Source organism: Coptis chinensis, chromosome 1, assembly GCF_015680905.1.
Source record: "Coptis chinensis isolate HL-2020 chromosome 1, ASM1568090v1, whole genome shotgun sequence".
In the NCBI taxonomy this organism is placed as follows: domain Eukaryota; kingdom Viridiplantae; phylum Streptophyta; class Magnoliopsida; order Ranunculales; family Ranunculaceae; genus Coptis; species Coptis chinensis.
In genome coordinates, this window is record NC_141456.1 from 48,537,697 (window position 1) to 48,562,220 (window position 24,524).

Here is a 24,524-nt window from a genome sequence, read left to right on the forward strand (position 1 = left end):
ATGACAACACAGGTAGTTGATCCGAGTCAGACAGCAGTGTCCAAGACTCCAATCCCTACTAGCTCGGTTATGACATCAATTGAAACAAAAGCAGGACAAAACCGTGGTGGTTTGAACTATGATCTCAATGAGCTTCCTGATACTAATGAAACTATAATATATACTTGAATAGGTACTTGATTATGAAGTATATTGATTAAGAAGTTTTTGAACAGCTAAGATCATCACGTCAAGGTCTTTCGTCAGAAAATGCTGAAGCCCGTCTGTTTATATTTTGTCATAACAAGCTCAAGCAAAAGGCAATCTAAACCACATATCTTTTTTATTTCATTTTCTTTTACTCATCTCACATTATGTATGTGAGCGCTCAAGTATCCCCATACTATCTCAAGTACTTGCAGGAGAACAAGTTCTTGAAATTCCTTGGTTTTATGTGGAATCCTTTGTCATGGGGTTAGCCCTTCTGGGATCCGATGTGTTTCGACTTGAGAGTGCACTTGATTTTTTAATGTTTGTTTATTTTATCAGTTACTCTAACCAATAACCTAGCTCTCTAATCGTAATAAATTTGTTCATCTTAAACAAGTTAGTCAACAATGCACATCACTCCTGTAAGTGAGTTTTTATTTAAATTTCTTATCAGTATTTGGAATTTTTAGCCCAATGCAATGCTAGAAAAGCCAAGGAATCCAACCTGACTGTCAACTTCAAGTGCAAAGATGAACCGATGACCATCCACCGTAAATCAAAGTCACATTTGTTAACGGAGTTGAGCAAGTTTTTGATGCTGCCAACACATCTACATGAGCATTAGAGAGATGATTTTGGAGAAGCGGGCAGATTTAGAGACCGAGCAAATGTATCGCGGATAATAATGAGACTTGGCCTGTTATGATTCCTTAAGAAAAGATTAATCGAGCTTTCCTCGAATCATAATTGTTAGGCACTTATTTGTTACATAGGGCTTAGGCATCGGTTGTATCCGGTCCGTTGGTTGTAATACAATTTACTCTCATGTTCACATTATGTTTGAAATACTGATAACCGATTAATTAAGCATAATTTATACTAATTGTTCAGTTCCAGTGTTGGCCCTTTTATTTTGGACATAATGTCTTTATTATCGGTTCTAAGTCTTTTACTATGCCTTGGAATGATTTCTTTAGGTATTACAATTGTAAGCTGTCCTAAATTACAATTGAATCGTGGGTTTTTCCAGATATCTATCGCTCAGTTCTTAGACAATTAGAAGTCTTAAACAATTAAAACTCTAAAACTAACACAACACTTCACAGTCTTAGAAGTATTAGAACTCTATTACTACCTACGGATGTTTATCCAAAAAACAACTATAAATCACAACCAAAAACCATACTCCACTAATCTACAAAGCTTCTCTCCTCAAAGGTATTATTAGAAAAGACAAGAACTATAAATATAAATCCTACGATTAATCAAAATATTTTGACAGTTTCTAAATTCTTCTATTGTATATTGCAGGCTATTCTATAATTCAAGTTAAGCAATCATACAGGTACAACATATTCCTCTAATTTACAAAATTTATAAAGTAACATATTCCTCTTTTGTTTCTTCAACTTTTGTTTATGTAACTTCTATGTAACAATTTTTATTTAGGATAGGATATGTAACTTATTTTAAATTTCTAATAGATTTGAATATTTTTTAATATATTATTATTATACATCAATTGAAGATTAAGAAGTTATCTAGAAAAGAATAATATTGAGCAAGTGAGTAGCATCCACTCAACAGTGAGCCTAGAGGTAAGGCCAACGACAATATGAACGTATATAGAGGAGCTTTGTATCATACCTAGATTTAATTACACGCGACAGCCACCATTGCAAGTGTAGATTGTAGTAAAAATAATATCTCATAACTAGAAAATAACAAGGATAAATTTTACATACCCGTTCAAAGCATCGAATTCGTAATCCTTTGGGAGAGACACACTTGCTACCTTCCCACAGGACGCAAAGTGCTCCTGCAATGTGCTCTCAAACTGCCAATAAAGGATAGGTGAGAATAGTATCAAATTAAGCCCTATAACTTTCTTACCCTCATGAAGAGGGACCAGATCCCGGGTCTGTGTCCACTCTAACGCTGATCCCTTTTTTCGCCATTGCTTGCTGCCAATGAGGCATAATGGATGCCCTCACAATCACCCCTTTTTTGATAGTAGTTTCAAGAAAGGATTAATGAACGACCGAAAGAAAGGATCGAAGTTCGTGAGTCAAGGTCTCAAAGGGAGCAAAGCGTGCAAGAACTTGATGTTCCCTTACGGTATTTCTCCAAACACTTACCCCCCGTTATATATGATAGGGGTTGACATTTAATCATTAAAAAATGACTAGACGCCTAGAGGCCATCTAGACCCGCTTTTAATCCCGGTCGACCTAGACCCGTCGAATCGGTCCACAAATTTTTTAAATGATTTGGGCATAGGCGAAGTCGGTTGGACACGCTTAGCCAAGAGACCACCTAGACCAATTTTAAGAACGGTGACCTTAGTAGTTTCGTCACTCTTACAAACCGTGTGTGGGCTTAAAAAGAAATATCAAATTAAGGCCCAATCGAGGCGTGTCGATCCGGTTGTAATATGACAGCTGTAAATAGCTTACTAGCTTTGCTTCAAAGCAAAACCGTGAAACACATATATAAATACCCTCGTGTTAGAACCGATCAGATCTTTGGGTGGCACATCGATGCGGTCTTTGAAGGTACATCAGCGTAAAAGGAGTCACATCAATCCCGGTTGTAGTTCGAAGCGGTGAGTTTTATCACAAGACTGTGGCAAGCAAGACACGGGGCCCCAAAGATTCTACTGGGTAAACTCCTACTCCTGCCTTCCCCATACCTCGCCATCGATGATGATTCAACTATAATTAGCTCAATCTCTTCGGTGATGCGCCCTACATCTCAATCCAGTTTCACTACTTTCCTATGGTCAAGCTGTTTAACTCCTTAGCACAAGCACTAAACAATAATAATACCTTTTTGAACTTGATGTGAATCTTATGCCAGTCATCAAACTTCAAGATGGCGGTGCCCAAGTGTCTATTTGTGATTTATTACATAATAATTTCTCAATCAATATATATTGATAGTTTTTTGTTAAGGAACTAATTCACAATGTTATAATATTGTTTCGCAGGCATTACACTATGGAAAATAAATACACAGGACTTGCCGAGCTCAACCAAAAAACAGACAAGTGTATAGTGAAAGCACGTGTTAGCAGATTGTGGTTCCCTTTTAATCCGTTGAACAGAAAACAAACTTTTGGAATAGACATGCTTCTCATTGATGAAAAGGTCAGAAATATACATTTAATTAATAATCACTTTTTTTTACTTAATAATTTAATTTTGTAATCATAGGGAGACCAAATCCATGCCAAGGTACAGGACAACCTAAAAGACAAATTTAGAGAAAAACTAGAAGAGGGAAAAATTTATACTTTTGAGAAATTTGAAGTGGACAAAGAAGACAAGAGTTACCGTCCCCAGATGCGATTTAAGCGCAAAATTTTGTTTACAAAAGCAACTATAGTAACTCCTACCAATGAAGATGACAAGAGTATTGAAAATTACAAGTTCACTTTTGTTGGATTGAAAAATTCCTTTGCAAATGTAAGATGCCTCAAAGATGTGACTTGAAAGGTATTTTATAAACTTATTATCTGTTGTATATTTTAATAATGCATATTGAATGATCTAACAATATTTGTAATACAGATATCATAACAATTTTGAAAAAAAATTGGTAATAAAAACCACAAGGTTTCAGAGAAATTACTTTGGTAGAGCTAAAGGTAAACATTAATTCATAAGTGCACGCAAATTTTTCTTCTATTATTAAATTGTATTTGACAATTTGGGATAATTAACAGGGGTTATGAGAAGACCGTGGCTTTATGGGGAGAAATGTCTGATACAATTGCTAATATAAGCAATAAGGAAGAAAATGTTATTGTCATTCTGACATCCCTATTTCTCAAAAAGATTGGAAGTAAGTTTAAGCTTTAACATCATCTTTGTATTAGTTTCAAAAATAATTCTTATCATACTAAACTATTTCCAATTTAATAGTGCAATTCCAAGTGTGTGTCTCATCAGCAACAAAGCTTTACATAAATTTGGATTTAAAATATGTTCATGAAATGAGAAAAAGGTAATTTATGATCAGTTTTATTTACAAAATTTTCAATTATTCATATTTCTATAATGATTCTCTTTTTCAATTGTGAAGATTTGAAGACCCTGATAAAAAAATTGGAATAGAAGAAACAGACAACGAAGAACCAATTTCATTAGAGGAAAAAATGAGCAAGGACAGGATAACAATAGAAGAACTCATAAGATATGGGATGGAACCAACAAATCAGGTTAGCCATTTACTATTACATTATTTTTCATATATTTTCAATATCATATGATTTATATAGTTAGTTTTGTAATCTATGACTTTTTACAGGGAAAGGTCTTCACATGCAGAGGAAAATTTGTTAAGTTGTTAGGGACCAACTGGTACTACGAAACTTGTGTTAAATGTACTATAAAACACGTTGATAGTGGTTCAGAACATACATGCACAGATTGTGGAGCCAAATATTTAAGACCAAAAAAAAGGTAAGTCTTCCAACAAATGTCTAATAAAAAGGATGTTGAGTACAAATATTCTAAATGTTTTAATTTACAGATACCTTTTAAAACTACAGGTTGAGGATGAAACTGAAATGACTGCTTTTGTAGCTTTTGGTAACAAAGCAGAAGATATTGTGAAAGTACCAATTGCAAAAGTTCTTGATTTAGAGAAAAAGGCAAGTAAAGCATAAACACGTTTAATTTTATTTCAATATTAAGTTATTATTAACTATTTATTATATAATTTGCAGGGTCAAGATTTTGATGACATTCGAAAAGAACTTGAAAAAAATACTGGTAGTCATTGGATATTTCAAGTCAAACTCAATAAATATAGTATGCATGAAAAGTTTCCATCATTTACCATAACAAATATGGTATCTAAAGATAATAAAGATGTTGAATCAATGACAGAAAATGCAAAGGTATGTTCAAATTTTATTATAATTCCTCTTCTGAATATTTTATTTATTATTTTTAAGAAAATAAATAACCAATATATTGTTATGTTAAAATGAAACAGCAGATTTCCAAAGAAATTACTGAAGAAATTCGACCATCAAAGAAAGCTAAAAAAATAAAGAGTAAAGTGATGAGGACAGCAGAGTATCAAGCAAATGAAGAATCTTTTGGAGAGGAATAAATAATTCTCAGTAGTTAAATAATTGTTTTTCTTTTATTAGGATTTTATCTTAATCATTAAGATATTATAATACATTCATTACTTTTTTGATAATAATGTCAGAGTCCAGATCATTATATAGAATGAAGATAATGCAGTTCAGACTCCGATCCCATTATGATAAGTAGCATACATCTTTGACAATAAAGATGTGTTATCTACCACACATAAACCTTGGAAAATTATGATATAAATATTCAATATCAAATAATCCAAAAAATAACCCAAACAATGCTCAAACAATATTTGCCTGAACTTAATTACTACCTTCTAGAGTTGCATTAATTGCTGCCAATCGGTAAAATATCAAAGTTCTAATATACAAAGATGCTATTTTAATTAGTTGGTTTAGAAATTTAGGTGAAAAGGAAAGAATGTCAATAAGTCCAACATGTTTACATGCTTGGGATTTTGGAAACTACAAACCATGTCCACAGATCTGCACCATTCCTGTTATATGGCTTCACAAATGACAAATCCTATAGTTTGTACGAAACTGTTGACTGCACTTTTCCTATATTTCCTAATGAATGCATCCTTTTCAGGTTTGATGCTTCCTTAACAATGGGAACTGGATGGGCTGCTGCTGGGAGCATAGTAGGGAACAGTGGAGACAAATGAGTAGGGGCAGCAGTTAGGACGTTTAGAGTTAGAAATGCTGAAGAAGTAGAAACGTAAGCAGCCAGAAGTGGTAGTAAAGCTAGCTGGACAGTTCGGAGGAACAAAATTTGCTTTTGAGGGAGTGCGTGGAGGTCATTACGGCTTTTAATGAAGCAAGATGTAAATGGGCACTGGAAGCCCTTAAAAACTCCATTCAGTATTTAGTTTCAATAATTTTAGTCTGTTTAGATGCGTGAGTAGAGACTTTAATAGGGACGCTACTCTGGCTGGCTGGGCTAACCATCAGCTAGGGAGAGATGATCTTTCAAAGTGTATGCTTGAAGTGAGTCTAATTTATAGAATTAACTATTATTACACCTTAACTAGATGAGCTAATTAGGATTCCCACTAGATGGGAAATTATAGTCTCTTCCCAAAAATACTTGAAAAAAACCGAATTTGATTTTTAGAAGTAAATGGTTGCAATGTAACACACTAGCGAAACGACGAACAACACGACATACCTGTATTTAGATCAACGTTTATGTAATATTTAGAATAAATACTTAAATAACGTTGCAAACATGAAATAGAAGTAAAAACTTGGAATCTGTCCATTTCACTATGCAAATATTAAAGCATAATAACTTAAGAATCAAGCAGAATTAAAACGTTTTATGGTTTACAGACATATCAACAGTATAAAGAAACTCCACTAACCAGAATTGCTCATCTTTTTTAACCCATGCGTCGTTCCATCCGTGAACGAAATCCTACAAGAGAACAACTTGAACAAGCAGGAACATTCCTGAGCCAAATTTCAATGCCGATTCTGCATTTATAGAAACTAACAGTAAGCCACAATCCAAGCAATATAACATACTTGAATACATACTCTAACTAAAGTGGTAATAGAAAAGTCAATTTGTAACAGAATATATATAAGAGAAATAAAGGTTGTCTCATGTAATTCCTGCCACAAGTTTTTAGTGTGCAACTTCTAACAAATGTTTGTTCTTATCAAAACTTACAATTCAAATGCTTGATTTAGTCTGACTCATTGTAAGGTCATTAGTGTGCAGTAGAACTTGGACATTATAAATTCAGAATATATATCCAATGATATTTACTTATCTTCATGTATAGTTCCTGTATAATTTATAATTTAGATATGCATAGAGAACACTAACATTTTCTTATGATGACACTGATGTTGTCTTCAAGAATCAAAAACCACTCTGAAGAATTTTGTACTCTACACATGAGAAACATTCCATACAAGATAAGTCAAGAAGTAAAGTTAAGAAATGCTATTTTGAATTACTGTAATTTTAGAGTGTGACAGATCTCCTTTTCCGATTGCTACAGGTTTTGTTACAGACAGAAAAGTTAAACGTCGAGAAGTAAAGTTAAGGGATGCTTTAAGAAGTGATATGCAATTCAAACTAAAAGAGGGTGCCCTGGTGGAGGTTGCACAGGTAAGATCACACGTCTTACTGTCAAACTGTATATTATCATATTTATGACAGAATGCCATTTTGCAGTACAATCCTCCATTTACACGTCGCAATGCGATTGCACTGGAAGTTGAACGGAAGCAAGACTAGGGGCCTCACCTGTACAAATATCAAGTGCCTCATCCCCAATTCGACGCACTGAATATACATATGAAAATGCATACGACACACTTAGACTCAATTAGCTGGGATGTATCTATGTACATAAGTACCATGCCCCGTGGTGGGGTGAAATGAAGGAGCTCTTTATCAGTGGCATGTTTATGTTTCTTATATGTTTAGAATTTTGTGATTGTGATTCATAAGTCTTCGTAGAGCATGCATTGAGCCGTAAGACAATTCCCTGTTTCAGATATTGATGGGACTAGGATTTCAATTTTCCAAAAACATTTCATCCGGGAGTGCAATGTGTGAAGCTTGGTATAACTCTAGAACACCACCGTGTCCTTTTGATATCCTTCAAGTGTATTCTTAAATACCATCACTTTCCGTTTATTTCTCACACGGATTTGAAATACTTACGGATCCTCTGTGGAGCAAAGGAACGCCGAGGAAGCATTTTATAAATCAACGCTGAAAAAAGGTTCTTGCAGGCAAAAATGTGAATGATCAGTAATAATTGGTTCTATTACAGGTTACTCAACTTCCCCACATACATGGTTGTTCAACCAAGTAAGGCCAGATCCTCTTTTTCTCTTTTATCACCAACCTTCTTCACCATTAACAACTATATAATATTAGTGTGGTTACATAAACAACGTAGTTAACTCTTGATTAAGAGCATGGCATCTAAATCATTTTGAAGACAAAGGCACTCTATGTGCGCATATGACTATTTGAGCTATTTTTTTTATGAAAGTGAGAATCAGCATAATAGCGATCAATTACGGGTATGCCATCCAAGCACCCTTCCCAGAGATCAAGCATAGTGCCATGAAAGGGTGTCTGGGTGACTCAGTGTTTGTAGGGAAACAAGTTACGATCTATCATACATTATTATTAGTCATAGACTTATATCCATAAAAAAGATATAGTTATTGGTTTATAGCACTTTTCAAGGATAACCCAACAAAAAGAGAGTGAGAGTTTAATGCAAACCTTAAGGAGAAAATAGAGCGATGTTGGAACTAACAATTCCCCTGTAGCAATTGCGACATCCACTTGCCTAGAAAGCAATATCTACAAAAGCCCAGTATCAGTTCACAAAAAATACAAAGGAAATCTACAAGAGAGACAAAAATTAGAAATAATCACTTCAGTGGCTTAATTTCAATGCAAGTCACAAAACCAAAAACTAATCTGTTCTTATAATCTATCTGCCCTTTACAGGTTTTATGGCTTAAAGTTACTTAATCAGCATAGTGTCGGTAGCATCATCCCTTACAAGTATATCTGCACCCTTTCATGGAGATATGCAAAATACCAAAGTTCGTCATTGTTAGCACATATTGCCGCTAGACCATCTGTTGCCTTCACTATATATGCGCTTTTAAACATAATAGCCTCAAAGAAGTTAGATAGACTACTAATGTACTTTCGGCTAGGCATTGAATTCTAACAGTTTGTAAGGAGTCAGTTTGCACTTCAAGTTTTTTACTACCGATTATAATTCCCTTCATCTACCACAAGGCCTCCCTATGCAAATGATATCTTTCAAATTTAACCATATTCTCATCCTCAGCCTAGGTAATGACTGATGAAATATGGATTCAGGGGGTGTGTTGAAGGAAATTACAAAAAAAAACATTGAAATCATTAAAGCATTTGCATGAACTATTGGGAACACTGTTCGTTTTTCCCATGTTTTTACAGACTAATAGCTGTAACTGATAAGTCTTGGACTGGAACAAATGTTAGCCTGCCAATCTCCTTGCCATACCTTACCAAACCAACATATCCAAGTTCCTCAAAAACATAATTTTGTCATGTAAAAACTAGTTTGATAACAGGTGATTGGCAACTCACTTGAAATAAGAACGAACAAAGGAATCATTTTGCTCGTGGTCGGTAGCGATAATCACATAGAGATTTCGAATTGCCCTTCCAAAATTCGTACCTTGAGTAACATCATGATGTCGGACCGAGCTCAAGGAAAAACAGTTAGAATAAAAGAAATAAACATATTACCCGCTAAAGATGGAGAACATGCAAATGTAATCCCAAGACGTCCACAAAACAAATGCTACCGATAGTCCACCACAATTGAATATGAAATCCTGTAATCTTAATTTCCACAACTATAAATGAAAAACAAATTTGACATATGTGAAGAGAAAAAGAAAAAGCACTTATCGGCGATATAGGGACGATGTTAAGTCGGAATGAATTTTTCCCGAGAAAGGAGAATATCATAAAGAAATCCTTTTCGCAACAAAGAATCCTATATGACCTTTAAATACTGTGGAGGAAGATCTTACCTTGACATAATGAGCAATCTTAACACAATAAACAGGAAATTGATTGTAACATTTTAAGGCTCCTCCTCGCTTTCCAAGTTTTAAGGACAAAGTCCAAAGAGCATTTGTAAAGGGTACTTTCAAATCGCATTTTACTGCATCTTTTGTATTTGACTTTTAACGTAATCAAAGGGCAGACTGCAAGCCAAAGCGAAGAATCCCAAAACAGCACTTGCTCCTAGAGAAGCAAATGAAACAGGAACAGTTCAGCAAACAAAAAAGCACAAATATGATTATTCCTTTGCACAGACATTAGACTACAAGAAACTCTACAAGAGAAATATCTGAAACACTATAATTATAGTGTGGTGAGGCAACCAATTTCGTTCAAACAACCATAAGCCACATCAATTTTTACTTTAACAAAATTTTGGAAGGCCAGATGGTAAAACATGCAACATTCTCAACATGGTTCGCCCTAATGCCATTCCAACAGCCCAAGCCAAGAAAATACAAGGCTATTATGTCTGTAGGAACCAACATCCCATGTCCCGGAATTTGCTCCTGAGCTGTGATATAAACAAACAAGCAATGTGCTCTCCCTTCTGTTAAAACGCAAGTATACAAGACAGGATGGACAAAAGACCCATGTTAGAGCTCAGTGTATGATTTTTTTTATTTTATCTTTTTTTCCAGGTAGAAATCAAAGAATGAGTATGATTGCTAGACAAGAAAAGAATGGAGAGGGGTATAAAGTATAAATCAGTGAATCACAGAATAAGTCTGCGGGGATTTTACTCTATCTCACTTTTATTTGATAAACTAGGCTTAAACGAGAAACTCCCAGTCGCACTGTTTTGTGCAATATGAACGTAGGTATTTTCTGGACACATTGGATAAGTGTGAGTAACTCAACAAATTCAACCAACTCTAAGCAGTGTCCTAGCATTCTTCTCACGCTAGACATTGTGGAATCCTTAGATTTCTCATATGAAAGTGACAGAAGGCACTCTAGGGACTAAGACTATACAAAGGTGGGGTAAGCTGAAAAAAAATACCAAATGAGTTTTCGACAATCTGGCTGTTAAACTTTTATTTGTTACTTACTGAAGAAATGTCAAACAAAGCCATAGATAATGGATTTCTCTTCACCGGACAAAACTATACTATGTTGAACACGCCCACAAGAATGTACATACATTCGTTACAACGTTTTCACTTTTCAGTATGTTGTTTAGATATATTTGGCACCATTGCTACAAATGCTTTTTTGGCACTAATTGCTTCGCATCACAATAGCTAAATCTAAGTTCAGATGTTCAATCGTGCCTGTATTCTGTAACCGACTCCGAACTCTAACTATGCCTCTAGAGTAACACTCTTTACAATGAAAAACAAGCGATAACACAACTGATAACTTCTAAAATCTGCCCGAAAACTTATTCATCAGGATATCACCAAATTCTCTAGACATCCATTCAGTTAAGGATAAGGGTCACAATATTGAAGAAGAACAGTTTTTATACTACAGAACGCAAAGGAACATAAGAGTCATTCATCATACTTCGTCTTTTAGATGCCTAAAGCTTACTCTCAGATGAATCCCTGAGGTGTCACCGATGGCTTAACTGAAATTTCAAGTTAAAGTCATCCCCACCTTTATTTGATACTCTTGGTATCAACTTATATCGCACAAATGCTAGCAGAAAAAAGGGACAGAGGCCAGCAAAACTGTTCTGGAAGGTTGAAAAGCATAACCAGGAAAGAAATAAAAATAAAATTAATAATTAGGGAACGTTTTAACTATATCCGTCTTCCATACTTTACTTTCAGAGTTAAAATATACAACCAAGAAAGACAAGGAACCTCAATGGCAATAAGTCGATAACTCTAAAACATTTAATTATCCTCCGTCGATCATATACTTTCACAGTTACAATCTACAATAGTGGTTTTTTTTTTCCTGTCACTGGAATCAGCCTTCCATCTTCTTCGTGTCATTTCAACAGTTACAAGAACGCAAGGTAATAACAACAACAAGAGCTGTATCTCAAGCAGTGAAGGTAGCAGTACCCTCATATTTTTGGAACTACTGAGGTTGGAACTGCAATGACATCTTATTTACTGAAGGCGCTTGATTTATATTACTGGTTGGACAGTGTACAACAAAGTCTGATTAGTTCGAGATATTGCTTCTGGATCAGATGTCACTATAGAGGATTTTCTCAAGTCTAAGTCGCAGGAATTCGAATACTGACTGCTTATGCGAATCCAATACTACTTAAATGAAATCATGACCAATGTATATTCTCCTGACAGACCAATTTCGGGTGCGTCGATGAATCCGGCGAGGAGCTTGGGGCCGGCATTGGTGTATAGACGTTATGAAGGGTTATGGGTGTATTTCCTGGGCCCAATTTGTGGAGCTCGATCCTACTTCAAGAAGCATCTTGGGTTTGGATTCATTATTGTACCCGAACTTCATTTGCCTTTAGTAAGATCTCTCCGGACTAGCAAGGAAGTATACGGTCTAATTCCCAGGCCTACATAACGACTTCTTCTACCAAAAGAATCCTATTTATACTTAACTTCCTAAACAAACATATCTAATAAGAATCCTATTAATACTAAACTTCTAATAACATAATAAAACCTAAACAAACCTATATATAAAAAAAAACCCACGATCCTCCTAACACAAAACAAAAAACAAAGTTAAACTTTCAGTTTTTTCTTTTAGTCCGATTTACATTAGTTTTACATATATAAATCGAAGTTTTTTTTTTTTTTTCATTGCATGCAATAGAAGATATTTAATCAAGGCTTGAGAAAAGAGTTAACAAAATAGATAAGGTAAACAATTTCTTTTTACAATTATCTTATTTAATAATTTTGTTGATTTCTCTTTTATGATTCAACTGATGATAATATTAAAGTTTAAACACATGAGATATTAGCGTCTTTTAATTCAAAATTATATTTAACTATATTGAACTTAAGACCTGTATTAGTGTAACAACCACTCACTATTAACTATTCGCGTGGATACGGATCTCCTGAGATTGATCCTTCACTCATGGGACGGCCGATACTCAAAGAAAGATGTTCCGGTATGTCACATGAGCCCCCCTCTTAAGGAAGTAAAGTTCCCAACACCTATGAACATAAGCCAGGGAGGGCTGCATTTGATGGGCTTAGTGTTCTTAGCTAGAATAGACTTCTGTAGTTCTTTCTACGTCCATCGGTACAGCTTCTTAGTCATCTCTGGATTTCATGTTACCATGGGCAGGACCGATCACTACGCTTAGAGTATAGGCGCCACAGGCTGAAATAGTAATCACTTTCTTTTTCAGCTATCCTTACCTAAAGGCACCGGCCGGTAGGGTAAGTCAAACCTATACTAGGAGTCTTAGAACCAAAGAGATTTAGATGCATAACTGGCCGGGCCTCCGATTCTATTATCCGGGATTCAATCCAGAAGAAGGAGATACTATGAAGCTCATTAATTAGAGTTTTGATTCAAAAGTAAGCTTCTGAATATTGTAAAATCATGAAGTAGACTGGAAACATGAGAACACACTCATCAGTCATCACAGGCACAAAAATACAAACTTATTAGGGACATAGGCTGTTAAGTGTGGTGTGTACATGGCCTGATGACGGCCACTTGGGTATTAAGCACCTAGCCAACACCCAAGTCAAAATATATACTATAAAGTTTCTCCTACAGAGCGAATTTTTGTTATAATTAAGCATAGTTAATTTCACACCGTAGTTTTTACTACAAATTTGTCTGAATAGAAAAGTAAGATGGGTCTAATTGACTGAACTTTAGATTGTCCAGGTAGTCGTTGTTATGCCTTTAGATTGTTGCGAACCGGGTTTAAACTTTAAAGTAACAGTTCACAAGTACAAACCATATATAGGTGATCTAATGGGAAAATACTTGATTTCATGCTATTAGGTTCGTGAAGTTTCTCGAGTTGAAGCTATTGAGTTAATCAATCCAACACGACAATTATTGATGAAATTATATGAAATATAAGAGCAAACCAAAGGAGAACATATCAACTTTCAAATCATCCATATGATTAAAAATTTATTTCAAGGGGGAAAGGTGTGTGTGTATAAGGTACGGTATAGTATATATATGTAACTAGAGTATAACAAAATTCATGTTTTTATATCAAAATTATGTAATGCTGGAACCAAGTTTAGTAGTATATATATACCTGCACTTATTCACTATAGCCCACTTTGACACACATTTGGTATCCTCCCACAAAGCCTCCAAAACAGTAAAAGATCCATCAATAAAACAAAACCTAAAATTTACATGTTCTAAAAATACCAAATTACTATATGCCCTGACAATGGTCAGACTGTATATTTCTAGATAATATAAACTAATGCAATTTTTAAAATGCAGCTCATGGAGTATGAAACCAAACACAAAATTTCACTCAAGACAGCGTTGAGAGAAATTCTAATCAAGGAAAAAATTCAGGGAGAACCAGTTTACATATCAAAGATTGAAAACAACCGATACGCTGCAGATGTCATAATAGATTTGCCGATAATGAGAGAAATCTACAAAAATCCGAATTATCCTATAAGCCAATTATTTCCGGGGACGTATCAAACTAAGAAAGTGGACTCAGAAAATGTGGCTGCAGGAAACGCTATCCGCTTTCTACAGCAGATATACAAATGTGAGGTTTTAGACGTCAACCACAAAGAAGTCATTACTAAACGTGAAGAGCTGCATGAAGCAAATACTAGAGAAAAACAACTTCATCAAGATATTGAAAACTTGAGAAAAGAAAATGCCTATTTGAAGTCAATAAATGAAGCATTGCTTATAGGAGGACCAAATTGGGATATGGACTACCTAAGCATCCCAAATAATTCATCAGATTTGGATGAGGATTAACGTAGTGTTTTTCAAGCTGAATTATATATTGGATGAGGATTAGCACAGTGTTAGATCCATCAAATTTATATTTTTGTTTTTTCACTTTGAATTATCTATAGTTCATCATAACTTAATGAAATATTTATTTTAGGACATATACAGAGTCGTTCAGAATTTTCTTTTGATGACATTAAGAACCGGTTTTGGCTTGAATCTACCTAAGGTCATCTGAAACAAAACCTTTTGCTCTTCCCGTGTTAGCCTACCCCCTTATGTATAACTCTTTATATATATATAATAGCAGTCCCTTTTCAAGCCCTCTAAAGGTATCCACATCAACAGGGAGATTACTAAAAATTTGGAGAAAAAAAAGGGAAGTTTAACTCAACTCCACAAAACCCGACTTTCTTCTTCACGTAGGAAACCAATAAATCAGGACAGAAAAAAAATGGAAACAAAACCTACAAAAGAATTCACATACACTATCTAAAACCCATCGCACCTTTTTCCAAAACCAAGCAATGTGCTCTCCCATACTTGGAAGAGAATTCCATGTCTGACAAGCATTGATATCCATTGTTTCAGTTTCGCCTGATGATTCATCCCTCAAAGCTAGAAAATTAATTTGTTCATCTCTCTTGCGTTCGCTATTTCGGGAGATTCCTGAAGGTGGAAGTTTTTCACGGCACTCATCATGGTAATCAAAATCAGGTAGTAGTGTAAATAGCTTTGCAGATGCACTTTCCTTCAAGTTGGAGGAAATGCTTGACTCTCTCAAGATTTGCTTTCCATTAGACATGTTTTTGGGTGACAAATGGTTGGTTATCTGAAAGCTTTTTGGACCTCCAGATGCTACATCCATATAGGCCACCCTGCTTGACAATCTCAGTTTATCACTATGATGAATAGGCCGAGGAACATCAGATGATGAGTGACATCCATTATTCAATCCATCGGTCTTCTTAATTTTCCGGGACAGCTAAATTGCTTGGTGAGAAATCATTTAGTTGTGGAGTCCCACTCTTTCAAGACTGATTCTAGCTTTCCAGAATTCGTGGGCGAGATTGTCATTCATTTCCTTATTACGTAACAAATATGAAGAGTAGTTGAGATAATTGTGGTTTTCATGTTGTAAAGGAGTGGAATTAGTACTTTTGAGGTGTTCTTTAGATGGGACACGAGAACCTAAACCATCCATGTCTTTCTTTCTGCACACATAAGATTGGGCTTCCCTAGATTTAAGCATATATGGCGCAGAGAATCAGAATTTGACCCACAAAGGTTGTCTGGAAAAGGGTTAGAACAGGTAAGCTACTCTTCTTATCAATCGGCGTTAAGGGTTTTGCCAATTGCCTCGACTTAGTAATCTAGCATCGACATAGAATGATGTTCCTTCGATTGGGGATGTTGCTTCGTGGGGAGCTAATCTAAGTACAAGAGAGAGAAAACGGGACTTACTTGCTTCCACACAATTTGTAAAACCCGGTTCTACCCCAAACCACTCTCCTTCCAAAACTCTCCCACCAAAAATCTCATTGAGCTACAAATGGCTACAAAGCAAAGACTCGCAACACTCGAACCCAAACCACTCCCTAACGGCAAAAACCTTTCTCAAGAGAAAGCAAGCACTCTCTTCAACACGGCTAGGTAAATTTGTAAAGGAACACACTCACTCTCTCAAGTATAGATCGAGAGTAAGCCCCTGCTCTCTCTTGCATCTTGGGGAGGAAGTCAATGAGTTCATTACACGAGTATGGTACCAGCCTACTAGGACTTTTATTTAATCGTTTGAACATTAAATGGGGTAAATGTTGCTCATGAACATATTCGTGAGGTTAACATTTGTATTAAATGAAATGACTGAAAGCAACAAATTAGCATTTTGAAGAGTACCTGTGACCCCCGTGTAGAAAAAAACAAGTAGTTCACTAACCGGGAAAAGTCTTTGAGAAATTGTAGATGTTGGGGTTTTTCTCTACAACCTGATTTTGAGGTCCTAAACCCCCTAAATAGGTAACATTGAAAACCGACACCTCACAAACGGTTTCATTAACAAAATTCCACGAGTTGAACAAAGACCAACTTTAGGCGTGGTTCCCAATTCAATAACAGGACTCCCTAGCCTGAAAAATGTAAATGACAAAATTAAGATAAAAGCTAAAGATACAATTATTGAGAACACATCAAAAGGGAAGGAATGAATACATTGAGAGGAAGTGAGCGAGTGAACCAATGTGTTTTCACTGTAGAAATAGAACAACGTTCTTGAAGATTAGCCTTCGGCTTTAGCTACAACATCCACTTTCCGTACTTGAAATGAGTAATGGTATACTTAGAGAGTCAATTGGAGCTATTTAGTTCAAAGGAAGCTGCGGGGGAAAAAGAAGTAGCAATTCAAATTTGTTAAGTTGACTATTCAAATTTTTCGAAAGAACCGTCAATGTTAAGTTGTTCGGCCCAGGCCCAACACTAATAGTATACTAATGGGTTTCTAAACCCAAAAGCTTCTACCTAATTAAAAAATAAAAAATCTAATTTAAAATAAGGTGATTTAGATTTTTTATTTTTTAAATTAGAAAAATAATTTAAAAATCTAATTTAAAAAGAGAAGCTCATTTGTTCCAAAATATCAAAATTTAAGATATATACAAAACTAGAACCCTACGAAAACTGAACTTTCAATCACTTAGTAAAACATAATCTATTAACCTAAAAAAAAAACAATTGAACTACACATATCGAAAAACCAAGTAGCCTATTTTCTTCCTTTTCTCCATTATTTTCAATTATTTATTGACTTCATTTTATTATGTATATTGCGGATAATGGTGTATGAAAATTACAGCTTATAAAAAAAAAAAAAATGCTAAAGGAAATTCTAGAAGCAGGACTTAACATTCAACAAGATCCAGGTCTACAACACGAATTAGAGAGCGGACGATTCAAAAAGCATTTGTAACATTAAAGGTACCAAATGACTTATTCTTTAACATTGAAGGCGTCATAGTTAAAGAAATTGATGGAAGCCCAACATATTCTCATTTGCAAAAGCAGAGGATTCAGCTGACTTTTCACGCAATGGTTTATAAAGGATGAGCGTGATATGGAAATTGAAGACTTCAATTTCAAAGAACTTATGAAGAAAAGAATAGAAGTTGAAAGAGAAAACAGAATCAACTCGATATCCTCAAAAAAATATTATGCTAGATTGTTTGGTTGATGATAAACACAACAAAGATAAAATATATTATCTCGAAGAAAAAATTAAAAGGAATGAAGGGCATGTAGAGTTCCATAAAAAAAAAAAAAAAAAACCATGAGGATTAGTACTTTAATACCAAAACTTTATTATGTTGGTCACATAGTATTTTTTTAATGGCGAGGTTTAACGCTTCTTATTTATGAAAGTTTGTAACTATTGAGTCTGTTATTTTTTAATTTAAATTTATAATCTAGGCACACTTGCTTTTCAAATTCGACTACTTCAAGTTAAATTGTGTTCGATATCGAAAAAACTATAAGTCATTTGTCACCTTTGGAGTAGGTGTTTGTATCATAGCATTGTTTCGTTTGCTGACCTTCTAAAAGAAGTGAGTAATTGTAAATAAGTGGATGCACTGAACATTCAACAATGTAAATACTGGACAGTGTAGTCCAAATATTAATGAGATAGAGAGTTCCTCCTTTAGTATTCTAATGCCAAATACCAGATGATCTTTAAAAAAAAAACATCATTGGTAGTGCGAAAGAATTAGGCAGTCAGCAACATTCTTAAATGTCTAGATTTTTTTAGTATTTTCTGGGCAGTTTTGATACTCTATTATATAAACTCTCCTAAATCACCACAAATTACCACAAGATCACAATCAATTATGAGTTTCTTTACAATCCTAATGGGGATTCCAACAGTCGTACTACATAGTCCAAATGATGTCTGTAAAAGATCCTCCAGTGCTTCCTTGATCTCTTTTGACTTTGGGTGCGTAATGTCACCAGCAAATAACTCATGTATAATCCCATCCTCTGCTTCCATCAAGCTGCAGTCGGGTTTCTTTCTAACTCATTTTTCTCTAATCAGGATTTCCATGGATCCGACAAGCACCAAACAGTGCTCCACACACGCCTAAATAGGCATCGTCGCTGCAAGGTTTAAGAGCACAAAACAAATACAAATCAATTGAATTACCATATCAACTATATTAGCTTTAGATATATAATTTCAATATCAAAATAATGTTTTTTTTCCGGATAAGAATATTAGAGTGCAGTCCATCGCTAAACCTCTTAAGAGCTCTTCAAAGTCAAAACCTAAAAACTAAAAACTAACCAAACTAACAGACCAACAAATTTGAAAGTTAAAGCCAGAATTCAACATCAAGCACAAATATTGGTTTAAGGTGAAAATATTAAGAATTGAAAGAAAACAGTTCGTCACTAATTGGTGTATACTACGAAGTTACAACTTCAAATACAAAGAAAAAACATCCGAATTTATAAGGGAAGCATCCAGTGAAGGGCAACCATACCATCGCGAAATAAACATGTAGAAGATGATATCAACCAAAACTATAAATCATATATAGAAGCAACCATTCATATAATTTCGGACAACCGGAGGTAGACATTACATATCTACACAACTGTCATATTTTAATGAAATAACTTCAATTATTACAATTCACTTTATGCTGAGTGCAAGTGATATATATAGTTAAACAGGGAAAAACTTAGGACTAGGCTATCACATTCCATCTCTCTATTTAGCATTTGAACACCTTGCAAACCATCAACCACAGTATAACAATGACGATAAGGACAACCCCTCCCACCATCAGTTTCATTCGAAGGTTCTCCAGCCACATCTTACACCGAAGTTGCCTGCCCTGCCTCTAGAAGCTATCAGCCTGGAAACCAAGATAAAGAACCCAAAATAATTAAACACATCATATCACCCATGTAAAACTCTCCAATCCTAAGAAATTCTAGGTATGGATAACCAAAAACACAATAGGGGTATGACTCACAATTTCAAGAAATAGTTTACTCAGTTAAAAGTATGTCAACTGCCTTCAACAATAGAAACAGCGGTGCACTTGGTTGATGGTGAAAACAACACAACGGGAATGCAGTGCAAAAGGATCAGCTTCACATTTGGGAGCCAGAGCTTGAGTTCATGAACAAGGCTGAGACAAAGAACTCAGTTATACTTAGTTAACAATGCAGCATGGAGTCGGTCAATATACTATCTGAGCTGTGATATAAACAAACAAGCAATGTGCTCTCCCTTCTGTTAAAACGCAAGTCTACAAGATTGTCACAAAGTTTGGTGCATCACTCCACCATCTATCAAGAGATCGATACATGTATAACTTCTCAACTGTTTGATCAAAATTCTCTTCAATCTTTCGCACTATACTCGAGCAATCTATGGTGGACATAGAAGATTGGCCTATTTAATGTCCTGAGAAAAACGGGGACTCCACTAGATCGCAAGGTGGAAGTTACTCACCAGCGCAGATGATGAGTTAGAACTACTTCACTATTAAATTCGAAGTCTTTAAGCTGAATCACATTCAGTTTGAGTGGGTTAAGATAAAAAACTTACAGAAGGCGTACATTCTATCTTGATGAAAATTCCAGTATTCACCAATTAGCTTCACACTTTCCTATACGAAGCCAACCTGCCACCTGGATCTACTTCTAGACGACTACTACAAAGGTGATCCTTACAACCAGTGACCCAGTATCGAGCCGTACACTATAGTTGCCTGTTCCAATGGAATCTGGATGTAATTTGATATATGTGTTCTTTTGGAAACAGCTAGAAATAAAATATTAGTTTCCTCATTTTAATTTTTCGACTGATGCTCCCCTTTTCTACAGTTTATTTCAAAGATACTACTTTCCTCTTTTTTTTTGTTTTGTTGGTGCTCCTAATAAATTCAATGGAGGCCATGAAATTTATAAAACTGCCATTTGCAGGGGGTGGGGGGAACACAAACAAAAGTAAAAAAAGGTACAAGCACCTTATCTTAAATAGTCAACTCCGTGCCTACTCTTTCCAAAGAGACAGTCAATTAACGAGCCTGCGACAAAACATGCCTTAATCTCAGCCCCTTTTTCCGTTTCTTCAGGCATGTTCGAGCGTGAAGCAGGAAGTGCCTCAAAACAAAACAATTTTTACACAGATGGACAGACAACTGGACAGAAGCTGGATGCATAAAAGAAAACATAAAACTTGACAACCCTATAAGATCCTTCAAAGGCAAAATAAACAGATACAAGCTACTGAAAATGTTGCAAGCAATGAAAGCAAAGTAAATTTCATCAAAGAAAAAAAAAACAAAAACTTAAAACTGGAAAGTGGAAAGTGGAAACAACGGTTTCACACTTTCACAACTTCAAAATGGACTAAAAAGATTCGACTCTAAAGTCCAAGCATAAATTAGTACATTTCCCCCTTTTTTTGTCTTTCATTTCTTTTTTTGTCTTTTTATATTATTTATCTTATTCCTTATATTGTTTGTTTAAATCAATTTTTGTCACTTTTTGGACGAATGTATTATTATTAGCATTCAAGAAGGAAAAGAAATAACAACAAAAAAGATTACAATGTTTCTCATAATTCAACTTCTTCAGCTCTTTCTCAACATTCCATCTCATAATGATTAGTACAGCAAACGAAAGTAGAAATTCATAAAGCAAGACTTTGGGAGCAATTCCGCGTTCAAAATGCTGAGAATATTGAGGTATAATTGAGAGGTAATTGCTACTGGACATGTCATGCTATCAATTTTTTAATAGTACGAAGATGCATTGCAAATTCTTATTCTATATATTGTGAAACAAAGATTTGATATTCTATGTTTGTTTTTGTAGTTATCTCATTTGTAAGTTGTTGGTTAAACTATTAATAATGTTTAAAGCAGTTTTTGACAATTTTCATATGCATGAATTAATATTAGCATTCCTGTTGTTGTTGTTGTTGTTGTTGTTTTTTTTTTTTTTTTTTTTTTTAAAAGAAATATTCTTCATCTTATTCATTATATTATAAAGTATATGTTTGTTTCTTCAACTCTTTCTCAGCATACTATAACATAAAACTTGACAACCCTATAAGATCCTTCAAAGGCAAAATAAACAGATACAAGCTGCTGAAAATGTTGCAAGCAATGAAAGCAAAGTAAATTTCATCAAAAAAAAAAAAACAAATACTTAAAACTGGAAAGTGGAAAGTGGAAACAACGGTTTCACACTTTCACAACTTCAAAATGGACTAAAAAGATTCGACTCTAAAGTCCAAGCATAAATTAGTACATTTCCCCCTTTTTTTGTCTTTTTATATTATTTATCTTATTCCTTATATTGTTTGTTTAAATCAATTTTTGTCACTTTTTGGACGAATGTATTATTATTAGCATTCAAGAAGGAAAAGAAATAACAACAAAAAATATTACAATGTTTCTCATAATTCAACTTCTTCAGCTCTTTCTCAACATTCCATCTCATAATGATTATTACAGCAAACGAAAGTAGAAATTCATAAAGCAAGACTTTGGGAGCAATTCCGCGTTCAAAATGCTGAGAATATTGAGGTATAATTGAGAGGTAATTGCTACTGGACATGTCATGATATCAATTTTTTAATAGTACGAAGATGCATTGCAAATTCTTATTCTATATATTGTGAAACAAAGATTTGATATTCTATGTTTGTTTTTGTAGTTATCTCATTTGTAAGTTGTTGGTTAAACTATTAATAATGTTTAAAGCAGTTTTTGACAATTTTCATATGCATGTATTAATATTAGCATTCATGTTGTTGTTGTTTTTTTTTTTTTTTTTTTTTTTTCTAAAAGAAATATTCTTCATCTTATTCATTATATTATAAAGTATATGTTTGTTTCTTCAACTCTTTCTCAACATACTATCTCACGAGGGGTAGTACCTACTCAGCAGCAATTGGCTCAACGAGCTCGCCAAGAAAAAAATCGTATGCAATGAGTATTCACCTCTCCAATGGATGTAGATGTACCTACTCCATAGAAAGGACAACATTATCTTGGTTGAATGAATGTGCAATGTGGATTCTGTTCTGCCCTACATTGGAAAGATCAACAACTATCAAAGTCAACCAAAAACATACCTTTATTTGGGATGTGCTGTTTACAAGGAAAGATCAAATTGCCTTTGCTTTCTGAACTGCCCCCTGCCTTTAAATCATTGTATGAAGGATCTAATGCCATTGCGAGGTCATTTCGTGAGCACATTCGGTCATACAATGCGTGTAATGCTTTTACAAGTCTTGGTGTTAATCCGGACATGCGTGTATTGCATGGGGCGTGGTCCAATATCATTTATTATACACGAAGGACTCTAGCTATTACATAATCATAAATAGCAACAGAGATGCATTGATAAAATTTCTTCTGTGCAACTGCTGTTCATTGCTCTTACTTTCAGCCATTACAAAATTTTATAAATTTACACCATTTACATTAAAAAACTGAAAAATAACATCATTTCCAATCAACAACAAGTTCTATGTACAACGAAATAGTTGTGGGATAATACAACCCATAATAACTTCTCTCCTCAAATCCTACAGTTTTCGCCCACCTTTAATTGACACCTCTACTCTGTCCATAATCAATTATTTCTCAATTGATTTACATAAACACACAAAATATAGCTGATAATGGATGTAAACTTGAAAAAATTAACACTTTTTTCATAGAAAGCAAGAAACCATTACTAAATGCTCAATCATAATTTATTAATAGTGTAGCCAAGTATCATTATCTAACGTGACAGCGAGATATACTAATTAATGATATTCATAGGAATCACATCAAAAATATTGTGAAACCCAATATAATATTCATATCTCATAGCTCAAAAGAAAATATAATATGCACATCTCATACCTCTACATAGAATATGTGGATAACACTTACACAAACGAACTGGAAAAGACAAAGAACAACACACATACAAAATAAAGTAAAAACCAATATAATATTTATACCTCATAGATCCACACAGGTATTATAATTTTTATAATAATTTAATATAACGGCACCCGTTCATAGAACGGGTTCGAAAACTAGTTTTGACTAGAATGAACTGTCCGGAACAATATAATGTGGTTACGCAAATCATAAACTTATACTCATTTTCCTCCTTAATATAAGCTCGTTACAAAAAGGAGGAATAAAACTTACATGGAATTGATCATCTTATGCATTATATAGCCTAGCTAAGTGATCTGCAGCCCTGTTAAATTCTGTATGCATTAAGAAGATTTCTAGCTACTAAGCAGCTGACTTATTATGCATTTCCAGCCATATATTCTCATTGATAACTCTGATTGTTTTGACTAGGCCATGAATGATAAAAAAATAATTATATGCGCGTTAGGTCCGATAGGTGAGTTCACTACTAAACTAGGATTATGAGATGAAATCACCCTATATAAAAATTTTATTAACCAAACTCTGATGAACGATACAATATTAATAGTTTTCTTTTAGTAAACTAACATAAAAGCACAAGGAAAAGTGAAAAAACATTAAGGATACAGTCAACTCCGCGCAACTTGTGCAAAATAAGTAGGGGCGGATCCAGGATCAAGGGGGGCTACTACAACTAACATACACCACAAACATCTAAGATTGCCACTCAAAGGGGGCTGCTACAACTAACATACACTACAAATATTTTTTGGGGGGAATTATATACACT

The 24,524-nt window shown here is 34.5% G+C and overlaps 1 protein-coding gene across 1 annotated transcript; it reads left to right on the forward strand.

The window, feature by feature from the left end:
- On the forward strand, positions 1-4,861 carry LOC147524361 (uncharacterized). The gene is made up of 10 exons (XM_086574438.1): positions 1-109; positions 1,501-1,534; positions 3,179-3,338; positions 3,405-3,603; positions 3,762-3,789; positions 3,917-4,035; positions 4,116-4,197; positions 4,276-4,411; positions 4,501-4,655; positions 4,726-4,861. The coding sequence occupies exons 1-10, from the start codon at positions 1-3 to the stop codon at positions 4,859-4,861; spliced, it is 1,158 nt and encodes a 385-aa protein (XP_086430564.1).
- The last annotated feature ends 19,663 nt before the right edge of the window (positions 4,862-24,524 follow it).

What these genes read in the sequence shown, in the direction of transcription:
- LOC147524361 (XM_086574438.1), top strand. Translation starts at nt 1, where the DNA reads ATGACAACACAGGTAGTTGATCCGAGTCAGACAGCAGTGTCCAAGACT. An exon ending in AGCAGGACAAAACCGTGGTG is followed by an intron (nt 110 to 1,500) that starts GTTTGAACTATG and finishes TGTATATTGCAG; the next exon opens with GCTATTCTATAATTCAAGTT. An exon ending in TACCAATGAAGATGACAAGA is followed by an intron (nt 3,604 to 3,761) that starts GTATTGAAAATT and finishes TTTGTAATACAG; the next exon opens with ATATCATAACAATTTTGAAA.